This window comes from Solea solea, chromosome 18 (genome assembly GCF_958295425.1).
Source record: "Solea solea chromosome 18, fSolSol10.1, whole genome shotgun sequence".
Taxonomy (NCBI): Eukaryota; Metazoa; Chordata; class Actinopteri; order Pleuronectiformes; family Soleidae; genus Solea; species Solea solea.
In genome coordinates, this window is record NC_081151.1 from 16,453,880 (window position 1) to 16,480,868 (window position 26,989).

The window sequence follows — 26,989 nt, forward strand, 5'->3', positions numbered from 1 at the left end:
GCGCAGGGGTGGGTGGGGTCAAAAAGTTTTTTAAAGTTTCAATAAAAGTAAGACAATGATAGTGGTATAACACCGACCTACTGTCTTGAAGGCAAAGAAGTAAATGCTGAACTTCTCCGTTAATCTTTTTTTAAAAATGGGGCAAAATCAAGCTCAGTATTCCATATTTCTTTTATTATTTCATTTTTTTTTACAAGTAAACAAAATGAAATGATCATTAGTCCCTGTATTGTAAAGTTAGTTACTTCATTTATTTATTTTTCCCAAAAGAAGTTCATGTATTATTCTCACTAATATAAAGTGCGGCAGTGGGCAGACAACAGTTGAAGTTACCTAAGGATTACAGTGCAAAAAGTGTTTACAGTGCCAGTAAACACTCACTATCACAGGATGACGTATGAGTCTTCAGACTGAAGCAGCAGAGGGAAGAAAATCAAAGGGACAACACAGTGAACCCTTATCTCCACAAGATGAACTTCGTGACCGTGCGATCAGAAAAACAAACACATTTTTGACGAGGCAGCTTCAGCAACACGGGTGATTGTCACTTAAATGGATTTAAAAAGAATATATGGCGCCACTACATTTACTTTGTTTTCCCACTGAAGGTTTTTGGAAAAAAACATGTGTGACCACAGATCCCTAACGCTTTTCATATCATTATCTGTGTTAACTGCTACGACTGGCTCTGAAAGACACGTGTCACGTCTCCCCTGAGGGGAATATTAGCTACGCTTTCAATAATCATCACCAAAACACAAGATGACATAAGAGATTTGATTTAATGGATAATTAATTAAACCTGATCGACATGTTGGTCCCTTTTTATATCCAACGAAAAATAATACTGTAAATTTCTTCTCAAATGCCCTTAAATGCTTTTTTATTAGTAATCTTAATTCTGTATATCATCAGGGAACATGTGCTGAAAGCTGACCAGAAACAGTGCAATTCAATGTAAAACAGGTACAGAGCTCGATCATGATTACAAAAACAAGGGCTGCAACAATTAATCAATTATCGATCAATGATCAGATTAATCGGCGACTATTTTGATCATCGATGAATCCGTTTTATCAGTTTGAGGGTTTTTATGGTAAGCTTTGTGATTTTTTTTTAGCTTCTTAAATGTGATTATTTCTGAGTCCGTTTGCTCCAAATCATTAAAACTGAAAGCAAGACCTTTGAGACAATTATCATTTAGAGTGCAAATCAACTTTTTTTTGACATTTTCTGGACCAAACAATATTAATTGAGGAAGTAATAGCTTAACTTATTATGAAAATAATGGTATGTGTTGACTTTAAGTATTTAAGTGTGATTAAAAAGCTCAATAAAAATGATGGCAAACAATAATCTACACAACTAGATTAACACAACTGTCAGTTAAAGATATTTTCCCTTTAGGTTGAGGTAGAAGACAAACCTTCCAAAGTCAAATAACTGACTCAGTGTGTTAGTGACCGTGTCCGTCACTACATTAAAAGTAACATTGTTCCCTCTCTAATACTGTAGAGGCGAGAGATGACGGGAAAAACATTTACAGAATTCAAATAAAGCACGTTGGTGATTTTGTTAGCTTCACAGAGAGATAGTGATCGTCACCATCAGGGTCTTTACGCATCACGGTTTCCACTGACGCCATAGCGTCACACTACGACTGCTCTGGCTCGTTGTCACCTGATAACAGTTGCTATCGCTTTCATTAATGTATAATTATTTAGTAACATGGCTTCACACATACCTCACCTCATATCCCATTACATCGTTTTTCCAGAGCAGTGAAATATAGAAGCAGGAGTAAATAATTCACTGAAATTCACTAAATCAGTTTCCATCATTGCATAATCAATACTCAATACTTTTTCCACATCACTCAGGCTCAAAAAGCATTTTAAATTTTTTTTCAATTCATCTTTTCCTAATAATTTTTTGTGCAAATCGTAAGTGCCAAAAAAACCCATCTTATTTTATGTGTGTGCGTCACTGCAGAAAGGTCAGACAAAGATTTTATATATATATATATATATATATATACATACACATATATACATATACATACACATATATATATATATATATGTATGTTTTAAAATCATAGACATTTTCCACGATGTTCAGAATCCGTATCAGTCCACTACTGGTCAAAATACGGATATGCAATATCACAGATATAATGGATATCGCAGAACGCTAATCTTGTATTCTGATAGAATCCAAATTTCCCAATAAAAGCTTGACTGGCAACAGTAGGGGCTAAATTTACCAGCGCAGATGTGTTTTTAATAGCTCAGTAGTTTAAAAGATATAAACAACTGAGTTGGACTGATATCGTTATCGGTGGATACTCGAGGTTGTGATTTTGATCCCCAGCACATTAAGATGCGTCTTTTTCTACATCAGAAAACCATGGCACTTCATTTGCAGGTGATCTGTAAGTGCTCCGTGTCTTCCCCTGTTGCTGTGCGGGCTGTGCCTTTACCTGGCGCTGGGTCGGCCCTGGCGCTGCTGAGACGACTTGCTGTGATGTTCGGACAGCCACTGGCGACAGATGTTCTGCATCACTGAGTCCTGTGCTCCCTCGGCGGCCTGGAGGACGTCCTGGACCAACGGGCCCGCGCGGCTGGGCTCCAGCTTGACCGCGAGCAGGTACGCGGGCCTCAGTTTCCCACATATCAGGTAGGCTTTGATCTGCAGACGGAGGGAATTTAAAGACCATATTAGTTTCTTCAGCAGGTCTTTGTGGTCCAGTGGAGCTCATAAAGAGAACTTGGAATGACACGAGGAACAAAGTCAGGGTCATTGTGGTTTCTACATTTGTAAAAGATGACCTCATGCAGGAGGAATATTCACTCTTTCACTACCTTGCTATCTGTGCTCTTGGTTTCCAGAATGAGACTTTCCAGCTCCTTTGCCTAAATCAGATAAAGAACCAGAAAACAAAATGGAGTCAAGTCAGGGTCACGCTTTGTTATCATGAAATACTCTCATGTCTTATCTGGCTTCTGTTTGGTCTCCGTCACTCACATCAGAGGGCGCCTTATCCGCGACAGAGACACAGCTGAGGATGAGGGCGTCACAGTCGTTTTTGGTGGCCGTGCCCGATTCGCTGACACATTTGAGCAGCTGTCGCACGGCTCCATACTGCCTCTGTCTGACCAGCCTCTGACCGGCCCGCGTGTACACGGCCTGGGCCTCCAGCTGGAAGTCCTGAGGCAGGAAGACAGAGAGAGAAGGAACATTCTTTCTTAAATTGACTTGCCACTATACGTCTTAAGACATGGAGGACCACTCTCCATTATTTGGTTGGCTATACAGCCTTGTTGCTGCTTATGTGAGTTAATTGGTTAATAACAGCTTATACCTTTGTATTCATTTAAAAATAAATGAATTCTATTACAGATGAACAGCAGGCAGAATATTTTGAAGATATAATTAATTTTAGGTAAAATATCAATATGAATTCTTTTGCGGTTAAGGTTGACTTTATAATCTCGGATTAAATAAATCCAATGTATCAACATACCTGTATGACTCTGTATGCAATACCAAACCCTTCTTCTATGTTTTTTCCTCCGAGCATCACCTGGAATTAACGGAATAAGAGCTTTAATGTACATAATATAGCAAAACAAAGTCCCAACCATGTGTCCAATATTTCATATATACACACACAATGTACAGTTTTCTTAGTGAGTTTATTTAAAAATATAATCACAAACTTATTTTTCCAAGACCAGATTCCTTTGTTTCCTCTTTTTCTGCCCATTTGAACAATACGTTACTTCGAAGTCTAAATTCATGTAAAAGTTATTTTTCCAAGTCATATAAAGGTGTTTTACCATGTAAAGAAAATCTATCTTAAAGGTCCAGTGTGTAACATTTAGGTGAAAGCATTTCCATTTGGCAAAAACTGAAAATAAAATAACAATACTCTACAATACTGATATTGATACGCAAATCGATAGAAATAGTTGTTTTTTATTTAATTTTTCATCACCATTCTGGACAACCATGTATGAAAAATAGCCCACAGTGGGTGGGGTGAGGGATATTCAGCTGCAACTGGCAACTTCACCCATAAATGTTGCTTAATTTTACAAAGTGTATACCTCACACACCTCACTGCTGGCACAGATCAATGCCACAGATGCACCCTTGGTAAAATGCTTTGGGAAGAATACACAACTCCTTATATGGACATCCTGGGGGTGTGTATCTATAGGTCTTCAGGCTTTAAAAATGCGTTTTTTCGTCTTCTCATGTGTTGTTGAGTCAAAGTTAGGATTAGTGTTATATTGCATATTTAAAAAAAAACAACAAACAAACAAAAAAAAAGTCCCAAAATTACATTTTCAAAACACAAGGATATAACACACTCTATATTGCACATTCTTATAACATCTGTATATACAGTATGTTTTAATATAGTAATGTGTTCTAAGGGTTAAGCTCACCTTACAGGCCACCTCGACCTTCACGGGACTTCCCCCAAACAGAGTAGGAGGTGAATTGGACCTTGAGGTCTTGGAGGAAGGTGTTCTGGTCTGTGGAGCCTTAGAGGAGGCTGCAGTCTCACAGCGATGCAGGAAGCGGGTCACCTCCAGCTGGAGCTCGATCGTGTTCATGTGCCTTATGAAATCGAGACAGCAGTAAGTCCATACTTTTAAAATAACAACATTATAAAAAAGTCTATCTGACAGAGAGTAAACATGGCAAAGCTATTTCCATCCCATGAGTGTGAAATAAAGATGTGAAATAACCTGGACACATCACTGGACGACATCATCTTCCTGAATGAGTTGACCTGAGGTTTTTTCCTCCCAGCGCTACGACCTTGCTGCTCCTGAAGGTATGTCCTCAGATGCTCTTTGGCTCTGACCAACCAACGCTGCACAGGGACAACAAAGCAACATGAACTCTCACAAAAACAATAGTTTCAAATGCTTTGCCAAATGTGTAACTCCCAAATGTGGGAAAAAATGTGATATACCTGTTGTTCTCCCAGCTGTAAATACGAACTGGCTCCATGTGTGAAGAAGCGGATACAGGTCATGGCTGCACGTACATGGTCCTGTTCACATGAAGAACATTTACGTGATGATGTGATTATCTGTCAGCAACCCGACATCATGACATTGGTATCCAAGCATTTACTGATATATTTAAATATCCATGGTTTTAGAGCTGCAACTAACGATTATTTTCATAATCGATTAATCTGTCGATTATTTTCTCGATTAATTGATTGTTCCATAACATATCAGAAAACCTTAAAAAATGATTGATTAATTGATCGGTGTTCGTCAAACGTGGAAATGACGAAGGGAACCTAGGGATAAGCCGCTATGATGCTACAAACTGGATTGGATATCGGAAAAAGAAAACCATAAAATCCTCTTACCAGTATTTCTGTTTACTTTCAAAGAAGAAAAGGGGAAAAAAATGCTTCTTTTTTTTTACCATCATGAACTGTTGGAGCTGGTAGAGAGTGTTAAAGTATCCTCGTCGCTGCAGGAACTGGCAGGCGGCGAGGAGGTAGCGGCTGCATGTTTCCAGGCTGGGGTCCAGTTTTTCTAGTATCCCCTGCAGTGTTCCAAGTCTCCCCCGCTCCAGACTGGGCTGCAACACACCGTCTAAAAACACCTCCTCTGGGCAATCCTGAACCATGACGGCAGAAAAACACATGTTAAATTTGAGTGGAATAGAAGCGAATGCAGAGGCAGCAGTTGTTTTAGGTGTAACGTTTAAAATTAGGTCTAGAAAACAGGAGAAGTACACACTTTTTTGGTCACCTACAGCTTCATTATTGTGTGTTTTTATTGCACGTTTGACCTATTTAAAAACAAACCAGGAGTAATGAGCATGAGAATCATGTCTTACAGTCTAAAATAGAAGGCAGAGGTACCTTTTTATCTGCAGCATCAAAAACACCTCTGGGCACTTAATAAATATTCTCTGCTATGCTCCGTACTGCAGCAGCCTTCTCTGTCAACCTCCTCAAATCAATCTTCACATGTCAAAAACACAGGAATGTGATGAGAGATGCCAGAATTAATTCTGAGGAGTGAACCTTGGGCCAAAACCCTAAATCTGCTGTGTGTGAAATCGTTCAGACATGCCGGCTTTAAAGTGTGTGTGTAAAGCAGTGAATAATGTCTCTTCTGACTTTGTCACTATGCATGAAAATGTGTAACTCACCACTCTACCATATTTAAAAGGTTACAAAAGTTGTTGTGATTCCAGATAAATGATACCATAAAACGATTCTCTCACCCTGTTGAGCAGGTACGTGACGGCCTCAGTCATGCAGTCGTGACGCATGTAGAAGCCGATGAGTGCCAGGTGAGTGCCGTATGTGTTCAGGTAGTACAGACACTCCTGGTTGAGGTCGCCCCTCTGCGTTTGGGCCTCTGGCTTCTCGACAGTAACCGTGTCATTCACCACCTCCTCCAGTTCCCGCAGGGAGGCCAAGACGTCCTCACCGAAAGACTAACACAAACACAACACAACACAACAAACATTGAATCATCTACATTTTACGTGTGCAAACACTGCACGAAACATTGGAACCACCCAAATTCGACTTTTCTCAACAAATGTATTAACTAAAGGTTTCCTGTTTTCTTTATTATCCTATTACTGTAGCTTGTTTTTTTTATTATACTGTGAAGCACTTTGAATTGCATTGTTTTTTACTAAAGGTGTAAATGTTATTGTGGTGGTGCTTTCCTTTATTGTTGTACTCAATTCCCTTGTAAGTCGCTTTGGATAACAGTATCTGCTAAATGACATGTAATGTAATAATTTACAGGGTTCACACACCTTTTCTAAGGTAAAATTCTAATTCTAAGGTCCATTTTCAACCTTTCCCAGCACGTCACAACTGCATAAAATGACATACTTAACAACTTCATACATACATACACACATCTATCACATTTAAAGAGACGAACAACTAACAATTGTTTGCATAAAGTGGAATTATAATAAACCAAATGGAAACATTATACACTCACTGGCCTCTTTATTAGGTACACCTGTTCAACTGTTTGTTAACTCAAATATCTCATCAGCCAATAAAATGGCAGCAAGTGAAACCATTTAGACATTGTGGACATGATCTTTGACGAGCTGCTGAAGTTCAAACACTGTTTGTCCAATGGGACCTATTTATATTTATTCTTTCTCTGTGTTAAAATACCTACAAATGAGGAGACTAATGTTACATATTTTATTGAATTAGCCAAAACGATCCCAGCACTGTTTGGGACATACACCAATGAGGCATAATTATGAGGGCAGCGTGGTGGCACGAGTGCAACGAAGCAGACACAGCAGTGACAAACACGGAACACACTCACCTCAAGTAACTTGCCCAGCAGTCATGCAGGATAAAATATCAAGCTTATTTTGCCTTAGAACACTTCAACAATATCATCTTATAATATGCTGATCTCCATTGTCATGAATTGTCTATGTTTGGCTTAGTAACCTTCCTATTGCTACAGCAGTAATGTGGATAAAGGACAAAGACAAAGGGTGTCTTCTTACCGTGGACACAGTGGGTCGTACTATGGTCTCCAGGTGCTGGACAATCTCCTGCAGCAGTAAGGAACCCAGGTTGAGCTGGTTGCGGTCCATTGGAGCTTTGAGGCAGCGGGAAAACTTCTCCCTTGCCCCAAAAAGGTTTCCTCCCTTCAGAGAAGCCATCGCCCACGCTTGCCAGACGCCACCTGGGTCAAGTCCACTCTTGGTTGACACCTAGCATCGCAGACAGACATTGAGAGAGCCACAGAATGAATTAAAATTAATTATTCCAAGAAATATTTATTTATTTCATTTAGATCTGGTGGGTTAATAATCCATGATCATCTGACTGCCTTTGAAAAATGATAAATAAAAGAAAGTGTCCTAGGAATAATAAACTATTTAATAACACAACTTTACTATATATAACATAGCTCAAGGTGCTTAAATAAACACAGTTACAAAAGATAATAAAACATGTAAAAAAAGACCAACAGGAATAAAGTAAGGAGAGGGGAAAAATAAGTTAGATTTTAACACAGAAAAAGAAAGAAGATAGGACAGGCATATACTGTATATAAAATTTAAAAAAGTGGCATATACGTGGCATAACAGTTACTGCATATTGCAACATATAACATTTCATATTATTCATAAACTGTATTTTCTAGTCTTGATTAGACACACTTTCATACATATGTATCTTGTTCGTTTTTCTATCACTCCTCATTTATAGCCCAATTGACAAGGGCAAGGTGAGGAATATGCCTTGTGAAATTGTGTACAGTGATACTGACTGATTAAAGTCATGTAAATATGGTAACAGAAGCACCATGTGACGAACCTCCACTGCCAGCTGGTAGTACTCGGCCTCCAGCAGCTGATTACGGAGACGTGTGACAGCAGAAATCTCCAGGATGTCGTCCAGAGAAGGAATGTATTTGTAATTGGCTGTCACGAGAATCTTAAGTACATCTACTTTACTGATGTAACTGTGGACAAAAGAGAAAAGAGAAAAGTGAAAAGTTTAACTTCCAGACTCTGAAACCTTGATGTTTCTACCTCTGCTGCAAATCAGATCAACATTAAATTTGTCTTTAAAGCACAATTCATGCAGCCCGCGTTATTTCTCCATGTCCAGATTCATTTTGCATCATATATACGTTTTAATTGTGAACTTTATATTAGTCCATATAGAAAGAAACACTTTTATTTTGAAATGTGACAAATATTGCAATACAGACTAGATGCTCAGGTTATTTGAGTTTGAGACCCCTGCTTCAAAGCATTTCCTTTGTTTCGTTATCAAGTCTAAATACTTCCCAGTGTCTGATAAAAAGGTGTTTGCATCACACTGACCGGGCACCACATCTCACCTGTCGCACAAAGCCAGGTCCTGGTTGCGTCCGACCTTGACAAACATCAGCTTGGCACTGAAGAGCAGCTGCCGCATGACATCAGTGAGGAGGCACGCGTCCACTTCCGGGTTGGTCAGCTTACGAGACAGAGAGCGGCAGTGGAGGATGAGCTGATGTCCGCACGCTGTTTGGTCGCTGTGCAGAGACAAAATGGCCGCGCAGAGGTAGGCACTGGGAGCCTGGAGGGTTACAGCAAAAGAACAGTGTTTATCTTTATTTATGCAGGTGACTAATCCTGAAAAAACAACAGAATAACAGTAAAATGACATTAACTGTTAAGGATAATAAAGATAAACAGGAAATGGCCGCGCAGAGGTAGGCACTGGGAGCCTGGAGGGTTACAGCAAAAGTGTTATTCTTTATTTATATAACAGAATAACAGTAAAATGACATTAACTGTTAAGGATAATAAAGATAAACAGGAAATATAAACTGAACTCGAATTGTGACTCTATTTACATTAGTGTGCAAAGTCTGAGATTATGAGGACTTTTTATAACGATGGATTGATATTTCTGAACCAATGAGATGTTCCGCTGGTTTAATATTTAGAATAGAATAGAACGCAATGGAACATTATTGTCACCAAGGTGGAAATTTGGCTTGGGCTCACCATTATAAAATCATAAAAGGAGACATACAGAAAGTAATATAAAACAACACACAAGATAAGAGACAAGAGATAGAAATAACAACCAATAAAGCTGACACAGACAGGTTTAAAAACTGCTCCTGCTGCTGCAGATTAAAAGATTGGTGGTCATGTAATCCACAATCCACCCCAATTTTTCTCATGTACTGGGTGTCCTTGCAGGTCCATCTGCTATTGCAATAATTGTCTTTTTGAGTCTGGGGGAAATTTGGACACACTTTCTTGTATCTATTACAAGTTGCATTAATTTCCCTTTGTATTACATTGACTATTTACCACTGCTGCTAGAGTTTTGAAATTTTGACTAATGTATGATATTGAATGATGTAGTTTAAGCTAATTGAGCATCTGAGTGTACTGCCACTCCTATCAAACTATTTTCGGAGGAAGGTCTAATACCATGTTGTTGTAAATAAATGTACGTTGTTTAAATCTCTCCTACACATGTGTCTCTTGTGTGAAATATCTATCGAAAATGTGCAGTTTTGGTGCAACCATTTGGGTTTAGTGTAAAAAGTTAAAATCCACACCTGTTCATAGTAGAACTCGCTCCGGAGCAACTGATTCTCTGCAAGGTTAGTGCCGAGTTGGAACTGTCGGTGGACCACTTCAGGCAGATGCAGCATATCATCTAAAGCTTCCTCTGTCACCAAAGGACTACCAGCCACTGCAAAACAAAGAAAAACATTTTATACAAGAGAAATTCTACATTAGCTTGATATCATAAATAAAAATACATAGATTTTTCTTTTATTGAAAATAGCAACAAAACAATCTGATGATATTAGACTCATTACCTTCAGCTGGTTCCAGCTCATCATCAGAACTGTGAATGAGAAAAGGTAAATTTAAAAATGACAAACCTTAAAGCATGTGTTCAGTGGTATGGACCTAAGGCTTGGACAGATTTCCTTTGTCATCTAGTTTGTCAGACGAGACATTTTAAAAGTGCAATATTGTTCCAATTATGACTGGACCTATTCCAGGAATTTGCATGAGCAGCATCTACCTGTCAAATGCTCTGAATCTATAAGAAACATTTTCAAAATAAAACTGCATGCTGTTGAAATTGAACATACTGTACATTCATATGAAATAGTGTTCAAAATGTTCCAAATTACAGGAAAACTCTTCTTCTTCTTCATGAGGTACATAATAGACAGAATCTCACTCTGGGTGGAAGTAGGTGTAACACTGGTCACAGACTCTGACTTCCTCTCCTGGACATCCGTCTACAGGCATCTTATGCTCAGAACAAGCTTGACACACCAGACGACCACATCTCCGACAATGATGCCTCCTGTTAAACTAAAGTGTAGAGAAAAAAAACACATTATCAGAGAAAGAGTGAACATTAGATGATATTATTTTCCTACTTCCTACTTCTTCTCATCAGTCCCCAAATCCAAGTGTTCTTGTTTCAGTTATGAAATGATCATTATGTTGGGCTCCATTCTGCACAATTACTAGATTTGATAAACTTCAGTAACAACAAAGTGTTTCCTTAACGTTTTACATAGGGGCCCATTTTTAAGGATTGAAATCCTACCAAGAGCAAAGTTCTAACAGTTTCTACTACCATTTCTGTAACATGTAATATAGGGCTGTAAAAATCATTAACGCTTTTGATAACCAATTTATCAAATAATCAAATAGTTCCGAGATTTTTTCAGCTGCTTAAATGTGGATATTTTCTAGTTTATTTGCTCCATATAACAAACAAATCATTAAAACTGAATAATTTGGGTCTGTGGACAAAAAAATACATTTGAAAACATCATCATTTTGAGCATCATTTTATACTTTTACTACTTATCGGTCAATGGAGGAAATAAATCGACAGATTAATAAATGTAATCCATAGTTGCAGTCCTCATCTAATTTGATTTTAATTAGATCAACCAGCCATTTCCAAGAGATATGTTTGATGAATTAATCACAACTTCATTTTATGCACATGTTATTTAATAATTCTTAAATAAAATAGTTCAATTCAGTGACTCTGAACAAAATGCAAGCAAACAAGAGCTTCTTTTTCATTTCTGACAACAGCCCTGAATCTCACGTGGTTTCACCCACTCACCATAGTGAACCTCTCGCGCTGGCAGACCATGCACACATGCTGCTTGGTGTCGGGGACCCAGTCTTTTTGAGCTGGCGGTTGATCTGGAGGCTGAAACTTGGCAGGTGAGCGGCGCTTTCTCCCTGCTGAGGTTCGATCCCTCTCTCGGTCTGTGACGTTTGAGGAGGGCGTGTGAGTCGGGGTGCTGCCTGAAAACAATGAGAAATAACAAGAACAAAACAATATTTGAACCAAAAACTCTGATTAACAGTATATTGTATATACATATATATATATGAAAAAGAAGAACAGAACTTCATGTGAATCTTTTATGAATTTTAGTTCAGCTTTAAGAGAACATCCATCAACTGTGGAAAAACAAACAATTAAGTGTTCACGATCTCAACAAATTAAGTTCACTTGGGTAAGATCATGTGAACTATCAAATTCCCTCGAGGGTCACACGGGTATCACATTTTATCAAATGGCTCACTTGCAGAGGGTGATGGAGAATCGATTCGACTGGATGAAAGGGAGCAGTTGTCTTGAACAGGACACTGCATCAGAGCGTCCTGGAGGCTGATGACAGAGTCTGGAAAATAAGATTTCACATTTTAATAATAAGTACAAGAATAGTTGTTGAGCTTGAGGGCAGGCGTCTTAGTTCTTTCCATTTAGCAACGTAACCCAGAGGCAATTTCGTTCAGTATAAAACAATTCATAGATATTATTTTACCCCATGAAGACTTAACAGAACGGCCCTAGCAATAATCTATGTTAGAAATGTGGGGAAAACAGTGGCACATTTATCCATGCATTATGAATGGAATGTTCTCTGGGGGGGGAAAATGTTGAATTGTGAATGTCCCAGGTCACCAAGACTATGTCTCCTTGGAGACAGAACGATGGTACTACTTAAACAAATCTATTTATACAAAACAAGTCTATTATACTATTCTAAGATGTTGGAAGGAGCCTCAAGGCCCCTCACTGAATATGTGGAGAACTCAATGTTGGCTTTCAGCAATTCTGTCGGTAAATACACCAGACTCCTCTGTTAAATATTGAGATTTTAGAAATGTCCTTATGTTGGAGATTAACGCATGTTTTCAGAAGTATGTTTAACTGATCTTGAGTTTGGCATTGTTTGGTTTGACTCCCGTGTTGGACGTCGCACTCATGACTCTTCCAGTAATGACACTCTGTCAGCAGTCTGTCACATTTTAATAATGGCTCAGCCCGCTTGGAATCTCACCACAGCATGTACTAAAAAAGTACCAGGTACTATCCCTAATGCAAAAACCCATAGAAAAAAGTTATAGTAGAGTCAAGCCAAGCCACAACTGCATACTGGAAAAAGTGTCATAATTCTTTCACAATAGACCTTTAAATACCAACATCCATTACTGTGTCATTTTTAGAACTTGGCACTTTAAACACAGGTTGACCAGTGCTGAAAAGGTAGGTGATGTGATGCCCATTATATGGTCGCTTCTGTCTGCATGCGTCATTGTCACTGACCAGATCTGGTCCGTTCTCTGGGTGCACAGGAGAAGACCAGGGCCCTGCAGCCATAGTCTGCCAGAAGCTTATCGATGTCCTCGGCACCAAATCCGGCCTCCTGACCGACCAGGAGGCTGCGCAGGGTTTGCACCGCCATGTCTGCCCAGTCCACCTTCAGATTCATCAGCAGCTGCTCAAGCATCAGCAGAGGCTCAGACAGCAGGGGGAAATAATCCTGCCTGGCTGCCGAGGGTAGAGTCAGCAACACCTGAAGAAGGAAAACACCGGGATTAGACTTTTGTTGAGTTGAGTAGAGGACATGTATGAATAAAAGTATATATTATCATTATTATTATTATTACTGTAGTAGTAATAGTGATGAAAGGAAGGTTTAAGGGCAAAGTTTTAAGAAAGGAAATGTTTTGGACCCTGAAGGATGATGAAGCAACAACAAATTAAATCTAATAAAACCAAACAATCTTTAATTCATATTCACAAACCTTAGAGCCCAGATGAAGAGCGTGGATGTGACGCCGGCGTGCAGGAGACACCTGCCTCTGAAAATGCAGCGTGAGGTAGTCAGACAGGAAGTGACAGGCGGCCAGTCCGGGGCAGCGGTCCAGAGCGCGCTCGCAAATGTCCAGGCCCACCACAAAATCAGAGAGGCCCTCCAGTAACTGAAGAAATGATAAAAAAGAAATGATAAGAATCATGTATAGGCAGAGTGTGTTCGCTGTCTACTTTACAGTAGATGATGTGTAGTATATAGTGGCTTGCATAGAAAGTAACACATCATATTATATGATGTACGAATGTATACTATTTTTGTAGTAAAATGTATAATTATGCATTTTGTGAAAGTGCTTGTTCAATTCCAGTTTTCATATATTAAATAAAACTTCTGAAAACTAATTTTTACACACTGGCCTTTAACAATCATTCATTTTCAGGACAAAATTTGTAAAGCAGATGAATTAATTAAAATGTGGATTTGAGAATGTTGGAAACTTTTTAGCTAATGCACTAGTGCACTATTCTTGTTTTTAGATATTTTAATGATGTTTGGACTTTTAATTAATTCTATCTTTAATTATACCATTATTAGAGGTCAACCAATATGAGTTCAGATTTTCTTTTTTCCCTCCATCTGATAAATTATAACTGTTTAATGATAGCAAATAATACAATACATTAAAAAAATTCTTAACTGCACTGCAATCATATACAGTATTGAATTATAATTCAGTATTAAAAATAAAGTATATATTAAATATTAAAACAAAACAGCTAATCAAAACACTGATAAATGTTTGGGATTAAAGAAAAATAAAGTTTTGTGGCTTGGCAACATTTATCAAGTTTCTGGGACCAAAAAGGCATTTGTGATCATTGTTCGATTCATAAATTATAATCGGCCAATGCTGATTATTAAAAAAAGGAAAATATCAGACCAATTAATCAGTCCAACATTTAAATCTATAATTGCCTTAAGTAACCTTCATAGATATTTGTATTTGTTTGTTTGTAAGCACTTTCTTACTATATTTTAAGTGGCATGTTAAAAAAAAAAAAAAAAACAGACAGACAACAACACAGACAGAGAATGTTTGCAGACATTTACCTGAAAAGCCTCATCTGTCTGTCCTTTGTCTAGCAGATTCAGCAAATGCTCCGTCTTTAGCTGCAGTTTCAGCTGCTCAGATACAGGATACAGCTCCACCCACTGTGCACAAAGAGCAAACTCCTGCAAAAAAATCAAAATAAATTTAAAAAAAAAACATTATACAAAAAATATGCATGGTGAATGGGTATTTATTAGGTGTTATTTTCCATTACATGCCACAGGAAATTAATTAATGAATGTTCATTCAAATCTGCTGCACCTACTTTTGCCTCCAGCATCATGGAAAACATGGACTCAGAGTTTGTCTTAGACTCAGTTCTCATCTCCTGCCAAGTTGCCCAGGGCAATGGAGGCTGTAAATTCAACATCTGTCACAGAGAAAGCACAGAAACATATCACGACACAAAGGAGTGTGGGAACATCCCTGGGAGATGTGCTGCTTACATAAGAGGGTGGGAAATAAATACACTGACAGAATGAAGTCAAGTGAAAAACATTCCCAAGGTGCTAAGTCAATAAAAGCATGATAACAATTATTGGTTACTCAAGCTTAAAGTTAAAATGTATAATTATGCATTGAAGTAAAAGCTTAAAACTAGTTTCTTTACCTTTTAGTTTAACCTTAAACATTCTATTAATTGTGCTTTCCATGATGACTCTGTGTTGTCTAACTAAAAAATCCTATTTGGCATAAAGTTGTTTTCACTAATTACTATTCTTTATGTTATGGGCAGCTGTTGCCTAGAGGAGGGAAATGGGCTTGCAGCTTAAAGGTTGCTGGTTCAAATCCTGATTGTCAAATGCAATTACAAATCATCATCAACACTGTACCCAGCGATAGATGTCCAGTTCTTTCTTCTTGAGCTCCAGGTCTTTCCTCAGTGAGGTCTCCATGGTTGGGTCATTGAGGCAGAAGTCGAGCAGTTCCAGGCTGGATGACAGAGGCCATCGCTCCAGAGCCTGAAGGGCAACGCGACCTCGCAGGTTTGCATCCTGTACGCGGAACAGCTGACCAGAACCTTCAGCCCCATCTGAACACAAACAACCATAAACAGACGTTTGTTACTTTTAAAGCAGAAGCAAACTTTGACAGTATTTTAAATCTTTTTTTTTTTTTTGCTGGATTTTCTTTAAATGACTGGTTTAGAGCTCAATGATGGCCATGTTAACTTTATGGGTCAAAACGAATTATCTTTTCCATTGCCAAATATTCTGTTCATTATTTATCTAATAATTTCAACATTTATTTTCAGTTTTAAAGTGCAAGTGAGAGAAAAGAGATAATTGATTTGGTTATACCAAATTTTACATTATATTAAATGATTTATTCCTGTTATAATCGTAACATTCCATTTTAGCGGGGCTATTTGAATAGGTGATTTAGAGCCAAATCAATGGTCATGTTAACTTTATAAGACCTAAATAATTATTATTACCAAATAATCTGGGGTTCTTTTTTAAAAAAAATAAATAATAATCATTTATTCTAAAGAATGTAAAAAAAATTTTTGATAATGATCACATATATCATTATTTATCTAAAGTGTGAAAGAAACTCAATTGAGCATTCCTTACCTTCCAAAGCAGCATAGGCAAGTAGCTGGTCTCTTAGCGCCCCCTCCTGGCTGGAGCCTTGTCCATACAGCTCCAGCAGGTTGAGTGCTCGGGCCAGGTCTCTGGAGGAAAGTGCCTTCTGGAAGGCCTCAGCAGCCACAGACTGGGCAACTTCGTCCTGTGGTCCAGACAGCAGGAGAGCGACCAGAGGTTTCCCACAAAGAACTGCCCCAAGTCCAGTAGAGCCTCCCTCACCCTCAGCCAACGGCGTGTCCAGCACTGGTTCAGCCATGGTGTTAAGGTAGGACCAGAGAATAGGAAAACCTTTCAAGAGGTTATCAGCCTCACGAGAAATCTGCTCGCCGTCCAAGACAACCTCTTTACGTCCACTACGAAAATACCCTGACCATCCAGAGGATTGTGTCCGAGCAGTTTCTCCTTTACATGCACTCAGACACACCAGCGTGGCCAGTAAAGGGGAACGGGACTTAAGAAATGACAGAGCTGATGGTGTGAGGAGGAAAGAGTTTGGGGAAGAGCAGGATGAATGAGAAGGTGGAGAGGTGGAGAGGGTGGTGGTTGTAGCAGAGTGATCTTCCACCGATGCCTCCGAATCCGAACTCGCATCAGACTGAGTGCCTGAGACCATTTCTTTGATTCCCAGAGTTGACATGTGCTCCTGAGCATGATGTTGGAGTAGCGAGGACAAGCTGGCAACACTGAAAACTCCATCATCTCTTTTGGCCTGGTTGGAGTCTATTTCAGAACTTGGACAGGAGAACCACAAGGGCAAAGACTCACAGCATCGCTGGACAATCACCTGCTGGACACTCAGTCGCAGACTTTCCTGCTGCAGCAAGGACAACACTCTGCGGAGAAATCAAGCAGGAGCAAGGTAAGCTACAAATGTACTGTGTGGCAGCTTCTACCTCCTAAATCTCAGAGGGTTGAAGCTAAAACAGAGTGAAATGTCATAAAGTGACCAATTGAGGGATTGTTTACATGTAACGCATGGAAGAAGACAAAGATGTTCAGGAGTTAGTGATAGGTGACTGGACTTGCTTTGATAAAAGAGTGTTTACCTCCAAGAGGCTTCTTCAGTTCTGAACTGAAAAAACTTCTTGCTTTTTCAACTCCTTCAGCTTAGAAGTTGCATTTATCGTTACCAAGCAACCAAAACCTGGGAGATGCTACGATAATTGAAGTTGCTGAAGTTTTTAACAAAAAAAATAAAAAATTGTGATAAAGATTATTTCATTTATTATGAATAAAATTAAAACAAATACATTGGATTGAAAAAACCTTGCTGTGTCCTGGTGTAAACGTATCCTAACTAATTTAGGCTTATTTGAGAGTGAACAAAGACCAGACTGACATCATTTGTTGGTGTCAATAGAGACACAGAAATTGCTCACTGTATAAGAACAAGTTGAGAGTTACAGACAGGCAATAGCCCTGATGTGTGCGTCTTCATACTACTATGGTTAAGCCAGTGTGCGTACCTGTCAGGAGACACCTGTCTGTCAAAGAGCAGGTGGGAAAGAAGCTGAAATGGAGTTTGGAGCAACACAAGCAGGGGATTCCCAAGCTTCACTTCACTGTTATGATCTAAAAGACAAAAGTAAGGTAGAAAAATCAGAACCAAACTAAATACAAGATGGAAAGAAGCATACTACCAAGTGAAGTAAAGAGTTATGGAAGCATATTACATTCACATAATAATTAATAAGACAATTTTTCCTAAAAAGAAATTGAATTAAATATATACTAAAAAAAAGGAGCCTTCATTCCTCCTTGAGTGCTCAGATTAATGTAAGCAAACATGTCCAGCTTGTTTAGTTGAATCCAGTTTTACTTTGTGTTGGAATTCCGTCACTTAGGTGTAACACTGAAGAGATATTTCTTTTAGATAAATACAATACGCCTCTGTGAAGAGTTGTTCAACATCTTTACTCCATGAGAAGTGAATGTTGTACCTTCTGAAGCCAGGCTGCGCACAAGCACAGATGCCAGTGTGTTGATGTAGTCGAGGAAACTACGAACATAATCTGGTCTTGCGAGGTCTCCGTCTGGCTCAAAGGGGCAGAGCTGGTCCAGAGAACGAAGCAGCTGCTTCATGTTGGTGCGCACGGGGTGAGCATCCAGCTCTGACTGCTTCAGGTTGGCCTGCTCGACTAACAGCGCCAGGAGAGAGCTGCCAATCCTGCCTTCTGTCACATCAGACATCAAACATCCAGACTCAATGACTAGGACAATGACACAACATGCAGAAGTTGGTAAAAGGCTATTTTCACTTAAATACTTTTACTTTTACACTAAAACTAGGTCAATCATAGGAGTTTAACTTGTTTTGTGTTTCTGTCTGTGCTAACCTGTGCCTTCTGTAGCAGAACTCAGGACCTGCAGTGTGGTCTCCAAGCGCTGAGCCAGACTGAGCCGAGCAGCGATGCTCTCCTCGGTCAGTGACGGGTGACAACACAGGAGCACTTCGTGAATACAGCAACCAAATGGGCTGGCAAATACATGATCCTCCATAACAGCTTCTGGGATTTAAGAATGCAACAGAAACAAAAACTATTAAGAACTAACTAAAGAGTTCATCTTTTAGATATGACACAGAGGGACGCTGTTGCAAAAATTACACATGGCTCAATATCATACCAATATCCAGTATCATAGCCTTAAGTATCTACTGATACCAATACTGGACCAATAGAGTCTTTTTACTGTGTTTTCCTTTATTCTTTCTTCCTTTCTCTTAAAAGTAAAATTTCACATAGCTCACATGATCACTACAGCTATTCAATATTTCAATAAATTAATCTTTCAAACCAAACATCTGGTAAGGTTTGCATCAAGCAAGTCATTTCTTAATTTTATATGGTCATACTCGTCATACCTGTTTTAACAGAGCCTTTGTTAGTAGCAAAATGATTCAGGATCTTGCTGATCTGTTGCAATACCATGGGAAAACCACAGATCCCCTCAGAGGGAGGAACTTTGGGGTCGAGTCGTACTCCTGTGGAGGCAGACAGGGATTAAAGGTTCAGTCGCACATTCATTCATTTATTTATTTTTACAGTCCATCCGAGAATCTTGTCATTGTACCTCGAGTCTCGAGGCTGTTGTGGAGTCTCCGCTCTGCTGTGTCCAGCAGCTGCCGGGACGTCTTCCAAAGCTGACAGTGGCAGCAGGCCAGGTCAAAGGCAGCCATGGCTGCTGGACTGAGCTCCTCCAGCAGATTGAAGAGAGGACCAGAGGGGTCTGAAGAGCAGCAGCTCAGCCAGTAGCCTTCCTCCAGGGAGGGCATCGGGTGAGCAGAGGTGCTGAGGAGACGGTCTGCTATGTCCGAGATGGAGTAGAAAGCCACACCTGCAGAGAAACACACACAGTCAGATCTATAAGTTTGTGTACGTTATTTGGCATTTTTCAAGCACAATCATAGAGAGATTTGGGGATAAAAGGGAATAGAGATTAAAATCATGATGATAAATATCAGAAAGACCTGCCCTCACAATGCCAATAAATAAATAATCACATGAAAATAATGTGGAAACGGATAAGAAAAATTATATGGAATATGGAAAATTAAGTATTAACATTTATTTTAAATTAATACGGAAAATAAAAGTTAAAAGTTGATGTGAAACTTACAGGCGATCAATCAAAAGGATTGAGGTGGAAAAAGGGTTGATATCTCACTAAGAAACAATCCTATTTTATTGATTGGTGATTTCTTTCCTGTGCACAACCAGCCATCTTACACTGTCACATTATCACATTTCCAGCTCAGCTATACACATTTAATCAATAATTATATTTCATGTAAAATCAAAAAAAAAATGTGTAACTCTCTCAGATGTAAAGAAAACATCGTTTTCCTCTGTGTAGATTCTGATTTTCAGACAGAAGCTCAATTTTTCTGGCTTAAGACTCATGTCATGAGTGAGTGTTGAGTAATGGTAAAACTAGATTCAATAACTATCACCAAAACGTTTACATTTCTTTTCTGACCGTTGTTTAAAGAAAGTCAGAAAAGCAGGTACTTTAAGGTACAAGAAGACAACACAACTCTGCATGCAATGTTAGCAGATTTGAAGCATTGAGAGCACTGAGTAAAAATGTCAATCAGAGAGCCAAACCTGCAGCAGCAGCACTTCCGATGGCCTGCAGCGTTGACCGTCCACTGCTGCCCAGCCTAACCCTCCCAGTGCCTGAAACAGTGGCTGAGCCCAGGCCTTCTGAGGAAGACGATGACGAAGACATAGACTGACTCTCCATCTTCTGCTCCACCTGGCCCAACTCCACCAGAACTTCTTTGTAGCGTTCCATAAACACCAGCTCGCCACAGTATGGAGACGTTGCCAGATCAAACACAAGGGACACCTGCAGAGCAGCCAGGGAATACACACTCATTTTTACACTTACAATAAGCTGCCAATCTGTTTATCAGTGCTTTTCATAATGGAAATGGTCACTAAGCCACAGTGTTTTTAATTATGAGGAAAATTATAATGTCATAATGAGCGGATATTGCATTAGAAGTGGGATAAAGTAAGGATATGTTGTTATTATTGGTAGTAATATTGTATCCATGGTAACAACAGAACAACAGTTTAGATATCATAAGCAGGGTTTGTCATTCAGACCTGACGAGCCTCCATGAAGTTTCCTCGGCGGATGCAGGACATGAGCAGAGACTCTGGGGGGGACAACATGGCGGGGACCAACCAGCTGTGAGGGCCTCCACAAGGACAAACCTCCAGTTCCACACAACCTGTAGCTGGCCCTCCTCCACCATCTGATAAAAGATAAATTAAACCATAAAAAATAAAACAACTCTTTACTTAACTACTCTACACTTAACTCTTTAAGTGCAGAGTTTTTCTTTTAACTCTCTTCAGTAGGACAGATATCAAGCTGTATCACAATGGCATTTCTCTTAGTTCTAATATAGAGATTATTGCAGATTTGCCTTATCCTGATTGTATCGTTATCATGGACAGTGTTTTGTGAGTTATTCTGCGAATCCCAGCCATACTGGACGTAATGAACGGTGTTCACATCTAACCTGAGGCACTCGTGCTGACGTCATTGCGTTTCTCGATGGAGGTTTGTCTCTCTGTAAGTTGCCTCCCTGCTCTCCTCCTCCTCAGACTTGAGCTCTTTCTGCGTCCCGAAGAAGTGGAAGCGGCACAGCTGCCGGCAGACATGTAGAGAGGGCTTTCTGGAACTGCAAGTGAATTTAACATCAATAGTTTTGTTTTTTTCTTTGTTACAGTATTTTTTTCCATGAATTAGTGTAAATAATAGGGCTGTGAATCTTCACTGGTTTCACAATGGCTGCAACAATTTTCAAATCTGTCAATTATTTTCTTGGTCCATAAAATGTTTTAATTTACATGGAACAAAGAAACCAGATAATATTCACATTTAAGACACTGAGAGCTTGTTTTAATTATTTAAAAAAAAAAAAATAAATATTGTTAATTGTTGCTGCCCTACAGGATTTCATTATCATTATTATGTCAAATATAACAATTCCATATAGGAATTCCAGGCAGATAAAAAAGAACTTAAATATGAATTGAAACATTTATTTAGGAATGAAATTGATTTGTACCAGCCCCAAAAACAAGCCAAATGCTTCTCAAGCTTACCACTTGAGATTTACTTTCTAATGAAAAGTGTATGAGAATGCATCTTTGATGCATCTTAGGAACAATTATTTTCAACATCATGAACAGTAAAAACATTGTGCGTCTCACCACTTTCACTGCCCTGGTTGCTGGTGATGATCTGCAGCCTCCACTGAGCCTCTGCGGTGCGTTTGGACAAACCCTGCAGACGAGTTCCAAACGTCTCAGCCGTCACTGAGCAGCCGAGGTTCTCCACCGCCTCGGCCTCTCGAAGCAGTGCTCTTCCCCCCTCCTGCCCCTCCTGCTGACCCACCACACACATGCCCTCCAGTCCTTCTTTCAGCAGCTTCAGAAAACCTTCCATGGCTGTGACATCGACCAGAAACCCCCTACAGCTCTGGATGAAGTGTCCGAGGTCCAGGTGGCCATGGTGTGATGCCGTGGGTGAACCTGCACGCAACTTCTGATTCTCTTTGATGCCATGATCAGTCTCCTCTGTTGTGATTTTGGCTCCTGATTCTACGTTTGTGTTTCTTGTATCAGATGAACAGTCTTGACTTATATTTCCTGTGTTTGGAGTGGAGTTTGTGTCTCTTTGACTCTGCTGTGTAAAGTCAGTGGTGGAGAGAAAGAGGAGGGAGAAGATGTTCTCCAGGAGCTCCAGGCGGAACATGGCTGGCACGGCCTCCAGGTAGAGCTGACACTCAGACAGGTAGTGCTGGAACTGCAAATGGCAACCTGAGAAATTATACAACAATCACAGATGAACGTGGTCAGGAATGTTAAAGATGGCAGTACATATTAAAGACTTATTCTAAGGCTACAAAAACAAACAATTTTTATTAAAATGTTTCCTCTATGTTTGCTTGACATTGTAGTTTGTTTGCATATGCTCTTTGCGGGTTCAAATTTTTACTAAATTCACACAATGTTTAAAAAAAAAAAAAAAAAAAAAAAATTACTCCATCAAAACCAGAAAGAAAGACTGGCTTCATACCTGCTGCAGAAGCTGTAGTTTGATTTTGGTCTGCTTCTGTTTCAGAGAGCTGGTGCTGTTGCTGCTGCTGAATGGACTCACAGCTAGTGCAATTTGAGTATTTATGTGCATTTACACAAAGAGCATAGATGGCATATTTCATGGCACAGAAACCCTGAAACAGAACTACGTTCCTCTGCACTCCAGGACTGAGAATACTGATGGCCTCAGTGTCTTCTGCAAGAAAAAAAAAACCAGAAAAAACATCAGGCAAGGTCACATTATAGGAATCCATAAGTGTTAGTTTAGACTCTTAGTTTAAACTAACAACAGTTTAAACAAGTGAACGATGTAAACCTGTTTCTGCTTTATGTGGCAGTTGCTGGAGCAGATCCAGTATCCTGCGCTCTTCGAACTGGGGCAAAGGAGTCAGTGAGTGCAGAACATAAAGAGCTGAATGATGGTCCAGAGTGTGAAGCTGCGTCAACAGCGACTCCATGGAAATATCGCTGCAATAACAGAAAACATGTACAAATACACAGATCAGCTGTGACAGTAAAAGCAGTTCTGTTTGAAAGTTGTGGCTATACACATTCAGTACCGGTATTTAAATACACATGTGTACATATAATATATAAAGTGAACCACAAGCAAAAAACAATTTTCACATTTTATAAAACAACTAACCAATTAATGAAGAAGATTAACTTTGTTGCAGCCCATGGAAACAAAGCTGTAACTGTTTTGTCTTGTAGTGAAACAAGATATCAATGCATTTAAATGCTTAGTTTGTCAAACTAACTGGTTGTAACATATTCTATAGAGAAAATGAAGACTGAAATTGAAACTGTGGTGCCTTCCATTTACATCGAATGACGGAAGTCAAAACTGGGAGTGATATCGCTTCTGATTTGACAGTTGAAGAAGCCGGGAAATAAACATGAAAGCAAATGTGACCACATCGACATGTAAGACTGACTTAATGTGAACCAAATATGAAAGAAGTTTAATGTAAAAGTAGTAAAAGTAAAAGTAGGAGAGTTTTTATTATTGACAGTGGCAGCCATTTTGGAATCCATGTCAGGGTCTGACTTTCCAAGTTGAAAATCCTACTCGAGGGGGAAGTTCCAGTTGAAACTTATGACTAAGAATTTGGAAATTCTGACTCCTGATTTCAACTGGAATGAATCATTATATTATTATATATTAACTAAAAACAGAATAGTTAAGGCTAATCACTCTAAATTAATAGTGATTCAAATAAGAGATGCAGTCAAAATGTCAAAAAGAGAACAACAGATGCTTACGGGTTGTTGTTTTTACACCATTCAAGTATCCTGAGCTGAGAGGACAAAATATTGGCAAACTCCTGCAGAACAGTGTCACTGGCTGGTGCCTGAAAATATAATAAACTCCATCAGCAAATGATTTCACTTGATGCTCAAAACATTTATCTGTTTCTCCACTAAATGTCTCTTAAATAATAGTTATAAATTAATAAGTTGAAAAATGGGCCACCTGCTCATGGTGAAGGACAGTGAGCAGCTGCTGAGCCGAGCTCAGACTGCGACACTGAGTCCAGCCGAGCAGCAGCAGCAGACGAGACAGTGGCCGGAACTCCAGCCGCAGCAAATCCCTCAGCTGAGAGAACTCCTCGTGTTTAATCAGGTCAAGTGCTGTGACCTACAGGAAGGAACCAACCATTACATTATTGAATTTTAGCACATGCAGATAATAACGAAATAATGGACCAATACGATCCAAAGAAATTTTAGAATTACAAAGCGACTGACAGAGGGGTGACTGTCTGCACTTCATTACTTTTGTTAAAAAAAGTCTGATTTTTTTTTTTGAACAGCACAGTTTATCAGTGTTTGTATTTTTCTAGCAATTTCGACAACTTACCAGAACCTGCTCCAGGAAGTGCTTCCCACTACTAAGGCACTCAAAATAGATGGTCTTCCAAACAGATGCACGATCTTTGTGGCAACATAAACTTAGAGACAGCTTCTCTGCCTCAGAAAGTTCCACTGTGAGGGGGAACAAAGAACAAAAAGAAAATAAGTACATACATTACAACAATTTGATCATGATCATGATTATTATTATTATTATTGTTATTATTATTATTATTATTAGGTCAACAATTTGATTCAGTTCAAAGCCACGATGCACTGCATCCCCGGGCTACTTTTGCACCAATTGATACAAGCACGATAAATGTTTATTTAAACATTGAATTGTTCCAGCCCCCCAAAATAAAACTAAATAATAAAAGATCATTACAAAAAATAAAAACTGAAATACCTGAAATACTATCAGGTAAAATAAGACAATTATGTCAAATATATTGAATAAAGAATACAGTTCCAAATGTATGGAAGTATGGGAGGCAAAAAACTAATGACATTGTTGTGTATAAACTGGACTATAAATCACAGCATCATTATACTGTATATTGAAATGAGCCAATTCAATACTCTAAAACTAAAAAATAATCTGTGAACTCTCATTTGTACGTCAACTTCTCAAGATAGGTGAAGAGAAAAAAGTTGTTCATAAAGTAACAAGGTTCTTGCTACTTAGAAACAGAGGCAAATAAACTCAGAAACACAAGCTGAACAAGAAAAACATATTATTATTACAACTTAAAATATTGTGTAAACGTTTCATGATGCACAGACAACATGCCGGGATGAGAGACAAATGTGTGCTGCCACCATCATGTGATTAAACGAGAGCAAGGGCTTCACCTTATTATATCAATATGATGTAATATTGGCTGTGGTCAGTGTTGCCAACTGAGCGAGACATCACGTGAATTTTCATGATTCTCAGCAAAGGTTGTCACAGAAGCAGAAGTGGGATCAAGAGAGGAAAGCGGTGGTGTCTGCATTTCCCCCAAAAAAGTCTAATCTCAGTTTAGACTATAAATACCTTGCCAGTTTCATTACTATTATACAAAAAGTAAACAACAAAACCCACATGAACAGTTCAGAAGAGGAACTCTTTTATAGAAACAAGCTGACAAGGAGTCTGTTGTCCCAATAAACACAGACATTGATGAGCCGCATCACATTTTACTGATTAATCATTACTGTCAAATGATGCCTATGTTCCTCAGTGATCCAATCCATTAGTTCCTCGATTATTTAATGAGTTGTTTGGTCCATAAAATGTCAGAAAATGTAGAAATATTATTCAGTTTAAAAAGTTTACAAATACATTTATGTACGAGTGGTGATTATTATTACGTATGTTGGTTAATGTATATCTTATGCACGAAAGTGTGTAACTGGGAATTTGTGAATGTAAAAGCGACGTTTTAAAAAGGAGCTGCACAGCTAATTTTTTACATTGGTTAGGGTTGTATACAGGAATGCATGTAGCTTCACCTATAAGTACTTAGTAACTTTAATGTCAGGGTTGTACAGGGTCTCCCACCACTACTTCCTTAAATGCTCTTCTCACTATCCCATATTCAGTCTACCTTGTGTGTCGGGCGTGCTCCTCAGTAGATGATCCCTCTGCAGCCTCAGAGCGGTGGAGCAGTACAGAGAGACCAGAGCATCACACTGAGGACGAAGCAGCGAGCTCAGAACCCTCTCCTCTTTGAGTGGGCCGTCTCTGGCTGCCCACAGCTCTTCACACAGCGCCTCAAACTGCTCGCCGCTTCTGTGAGAGCTCCACGGCATCACCGCCAAAACTGCATAAATCTCCTCCACCCACTCCTCCACCTTCTCTGGCTTCCGCTCTGGCTTCCTCAGCTTCTTCAGCAGGTGTTGGACAAATGTGTGCTGTAGAGTACGGTCCACTGTGGATGACCCATCCTGCAGGAGATGGGAAAAAATAAAGCTGAAACAACGAACTGCAAATATTTCATGTAGTTTCAGTTAATGTAAACTGTTTGGTAAGACTCAGGTTAGGTTAGTTAGAGATGCAAAGGCATGGAACATCTACAAAATAATTGGAAGGATGAATGAAGGATCATTTTACATATTAAAAGTCTTTTTTAATGACTAAGAAGCACA

At 39.2% G+C, this 26,989-nt stretch overlaps 1 protein-coding gene across 2 annotated transcripts in view; it reads right to left on the bottom strand.

Annotated features, from left to right (window-relative positions):
* Nucleotides 1-153: 153 nt before the first annotated feature.
* zfyve26 (zinc finger, FYVE domain containing 26) overlaps nucleotides 154-26,989 on the bottom strand; it is a 30,797-nt gene continuing 3,961 nt past the window's right edge. For both annotated transcript variants that reach the window (XM_058616364.1, XM_058616363.1), the window contains exons 6-43: nucleotides 26,449-26,788; nucleotides 24,864-24,988; nucleotides 24,477-24,641; nucleotides 24,266-24,354; nucleotides 23,316-23,467; nucleotides 22,980-23,195; nucleotides 22,112-22,720; nucleotides 21,415-21,576; nucleotides 20,993-21,144; nucleotides 20,486-20,729; nucleotides 19,452-19,715; nucleotides 19,243-19,362; nucleotides 18,716-18,886; nucleotides 18,320-18,553; nucleotides 17,846-17,951; nucleotides 16,365-17,212; nucleotides 15,621-15,820; nucleotides 15,053-15,157; nucleotides 14,787-14,909; nucleotides 13,666-13,842; nucleotides 13,184-13,433; nucleotides 12,156-12,254; nucleotides 11,684-11,871; nucleotides 10,772-10,908; nucleotides 10,398-10,426; nucleotides 10,131-10,267; nucleotides 8,907-9,127; nucleotides 8,375-8,522; nucleotides 7,555-7,764; nucleotides 6,277-6,492; nucleotides 5,464-5,661; nucleotides 4,994-5,074; nucleotides 4,764-4,891; nucleotides 4,458-4,632; nucleotides 3,527-3,586; nucleotides 3,028-3,210; nucleotides 2,865-2,915; nucleotides 154-2,691 (exon numbers count right to left, since the gene is read on the bottom strand). In XM_058616364.1, coding sequence (XP_058472347.1) covers nucleotides 2,479-2,691; nucleotides 2,865-2,915; nucleotides 3,028-3,210; nucleotides 3,527-3,586; nucleotides 4,458-4,632; nucleotides 4,764-4,891; nucleotides 4,994-5,074; nucleotides 5,464-5,661; nucleotides 6,277-6,492; nucleotides 7,555-7,764; nucleotides 8,375-8,522; nucleotides 8,907-9,127; nucleotides 10,131-10,267; nucleotides 10,398-10,426; nucleotides 10,772-10,908; nucleotides 11,684-11,871; nucleotides 12,156-12,254; nucleotides 13,184-13,433; nucleotides 13,666-13,842; nucleotides 14,787-14,909; nucleotides 15,053-15,157; nucleotides 15,621-15,820; nucleotides 16,365-17,212; nucleotides 17,846-17,951; nucleotides 18,320-18,553; nucleotides 18,716-18,886; nucleotides 19,243-19,362; nucleotides 19,452-19,715; nucleotides 20,486-20,729; nucleotides 20,993-21,144; nucleotides 21,415-21,576; nucleotides 22,112-22,720; nucleotides 22,980-23,195; nucleotides 23,316-23,467; nucleotides 24,266-24,354; nucleotides 24,477-24,641; nucleotides 24,864-24,988; nucleotides 26,449-26,788 — 7,326 coding nt within the window. In that variant the 3' untranslated portion in view covers nucleotides 154-2,478. The remainder of the gene's footprint in view (nucleotides 2,692-2,864; nucleotides 2,916-3,027; nucleotides 3,211-3,526; nucleotides 3,587-4,457; nucleotides 4,633-4,763; nucleotides 4,892-4,993; nucleotides 5,075-5,463; nucleotides 5,662-6,276; nucleotides 6,493-7,554; nucleotides 7,765-8,374; nucleotides 8,523-8,906; nucleotides 9,128-10,130; nucleotides 10,268-10,397; nucleotides 10,427-10,771; nucleotides 10,909-11,683; nucleotides 11,872-12,155; nucleotides 12,255-13,183; nucleotides 13,434-13,665; nucleotides 13,843-14,786; nucleotides 14,910-15,052; nucleotides 15,158-15,620; nucleotides 15,821-16,364; nucleotides 17,213-17,845; nucleotides 17,952-18,319; nucleotides 18,554-18,715; nucleotides 18,887-19,242; nucleotides 19,363-19,451; nucleotides 19,716-20,485; nucleotides 20,730-20,992; nucleotides 21,145-21,414; nucleotides 21,577-22,111; nucleotides 22,721-22,979; nucleotides 23,196-23,315; nucleotides 23,468-24,265; nucleotides 24,355-24,476; nucleotides 24,642-24,863; nucleotides 24,989-26,448; nucleotides 26,789-26,989) is intronic.